This window comes from Coffea eugenioides, chromosome 9 (assembly GCF_003713205.1).
Source record: "Coffea eugenioides isolate CCC68of chromosome 9, Ceug_1.0, whole genome shotgun sequence".
In the NCBI taxonomy this organism is placed as follows: domain Eukaryota; kingdom Viridiplantae; phylum Streptophyta; class Magnoliopsida; order Gentianales; family Rubiaceae; genus Coffea; species Coffea eugenioides.
Window position 1 is genome coordinate 9,106,588 of NC_040043.1, and position 2,407 is coordinate 9,108,994.

The 2,407-nt window shown below is 36.5% G+C and overlaps 1 protein-coding gene across 1 annotated transcript in view; it reads left to right on the forward strand.

Moving 5' to 3' along the window:
- Positions 1-1,987, forward strand: part of LOC113782147 — an 18,919-nt gene extending 16,932 nt beyond the window's left edge. The window contains exons 3-4 of the mRNA XM_027328057.1: positions 331-1,371; positions 1,417-1,987. Of these exons, the coding sequence (XP_027183858.1) occupies positions 331-1,371; positions 1,417-1,987 (1,612 nt within the window). The remainder of the gene's footprint in view (positions 1-330; positions 1,372-1,416) is intronic.
- Positions 1,988-2,407: the final 420 nt, after the last annotated feature.

Below are 2,407 nucleotides of genomic sequence, written 5' to 3' on the forward strand. Positions count from 1 at the left end.
TATGAAAGTTATGGTTTGATTACTTATTCAGTATTTGATATATACATTTTTTTAATTATCAGAACAAGGTAGCTCACTGATTACGCTAAGATGTCATTGTGGAGGGTTGATTTTTTACACTCCTCAATCACATTATCAGGGTGGAGATGTATGTGTCCTTGATTACGTTGAGAGTATAGGTTTGAGTATTTTTGAAGTTGATAGATTGATTGAAGCTGCTGGTGTCTTTGGTCACAAAGTGTACTATGGTTGAGAGAACAATAGCTTTAAAAGGATAGACAATAGTAGAGAATTGCATGGATATATTCAGAGGACTGCTGGTTCAATTAGGGAAATTATCTTGTACCTTGAAGTCTCATTCCATGAAATTCTAGTTCACCAACTTGGCTATGATCCTTATGAGGTTAATGAGAATGAAGGCCCTAGTAATGGTAAAGATATAATTGCAAATCATGGCCATGAATGGGGAGGGAATGATAACAATGAAGCTGATTCATCCAGTGAATCTTTCTTCTCAGCAGTAGATTCTGATTATAATCAAAGTGAAGAAGATGATGCTGATTTCAATGATAACAAAGATAAAAATGTTGAATGGTTGAGTGTAGAACACTATAAAGAATTGCAAACTAATTCGGCAAAACAAGGACAGGTTGAAGCTAATTTGGTTCAACCTGAAGATGATGATGTAGCCTCTGATTCTGAATCAGATTTTGAGAATATGCATGGGCCTGATGATGAAAATGATAGTAATAGGTGTGTTGTGTTCAATCCCAAGCACATGGATAATCCAAAATTGAAATTAAAGATGTTTTTTAGTACCATCAAAGAGTGCAAGTTAGCTATTATAAACTACAGTGTGAGACAGGGTAGGCTTTGTAAATTTGTGAAGCAGGATTTGGTTAGATTGAGGTCAAAATACAGAAGTGAAGGCTGTAATTGGCAGATCTATGCTAGAAAATTGGGTGGAGAAGGAAGTGTGCAAATTAGAACATTTGAGGACATTCACAAATGTGGCTTTACCTATGAAAATCCACTTGTAAATTTTGGATGGGTTGGTAGAAAGTACTGTGAGAAGTTTAAATCCAATCCTAAGGTAGATGTGGAGCATTTTAGAAAAACAGTGATGAAGGATAACAAATGCTCCTTCACAAAAAAACAAACATATAGGGCTAGAAAAAAGGCTTTGGACATTATTCATGATAGTGAAAGTGACCAATACCGCAAGTTAGGAGCCTACATGCATGAAATTCAAAAATCTAATCCTGGTAGCTCTATCATATTAAAAACTGTGGATGGCACTTCAAACGGGCAGCAAATTAAGGTTCCAAAGACTTTACTTGTGTTTTCATGGAGTGAAACAAGACTCTTTAGGTGGGTGTAGGCCCTTGATTGGGATAGATGGCACATTTTTTAAAGGAACAGTAGGGGGGTTTTATTGATTGCTGTTGGACTAGATGCTAATAATAGCATTTTTCTAGTTGCATATGCTGCAGTTGAGGGTGAAAACAAGGAATTCCGGACATGGTTCTTCAATTTACTTAAAGAGGATTTGAAAATTGAGAGAGATTATGAATGGACTATCATGAGTGACAAGCAAAAGAGACTAATTCAGGCTTGTGGCCATGTTTTTCCAAATGCAGCTCATAGGTTCTGTGTAAAGCACTTACACAACAACTTTTCTACTTCTGGGTTCAAAGGTGAAGCTCTAAGGAGAGCATTGTGGGCTGCTGCAAATGCAACTACACCAGCAGAATTTATTAGGAAAATGGAAGACATGGCAGCAATTGACTTGGATGTTGCCAAGTGGTTTGATGATAAACCACCATCTCAATGGAGTAGAGCTCACTTTAGCACCTATTCAAAGTGTGATGTCCTATTGAATAATATTTGTGAGTGTTTCAACAGTAAAATTTTGGATGCTAGAGAGAAGCCAATCATTGAAATGATGAAATTACTAAGGCTGTATATGATGCAAAGAATGCAGTAGAATAGAGACATTGCTAGATAGAAATGAAAAGACTATATGTATTGTCCTAGAATCATTGAGAAAGTACAAAAAATAATGGATAAGGCAACACAATGTTTTCCTTTCAGGTCGAATGATGACTTGTATGAAGTTTCATGTCCATATGGTGATCATTATGCTGTGAACATTAAAGAGCACACTTATTCATGTAGGAGATGGAAGCTAACAGGAATTCCTTGTCCCCATGCAATTGCTGCACTTTGGTTAGCTAAAAAGGATCCCGTGTTATATGTATCCAGCTGGTATACAGTTGAAACATACCTAAAATGCTATAAAGGAGCTATTTATCCAATGACTGGGAAAGGAAATTGGGAGAAGACTAATGTTGATGGTCCAAAACCCCCTTTATATGGTAAAGCAGCTGGAAGACCAAAAAAACAA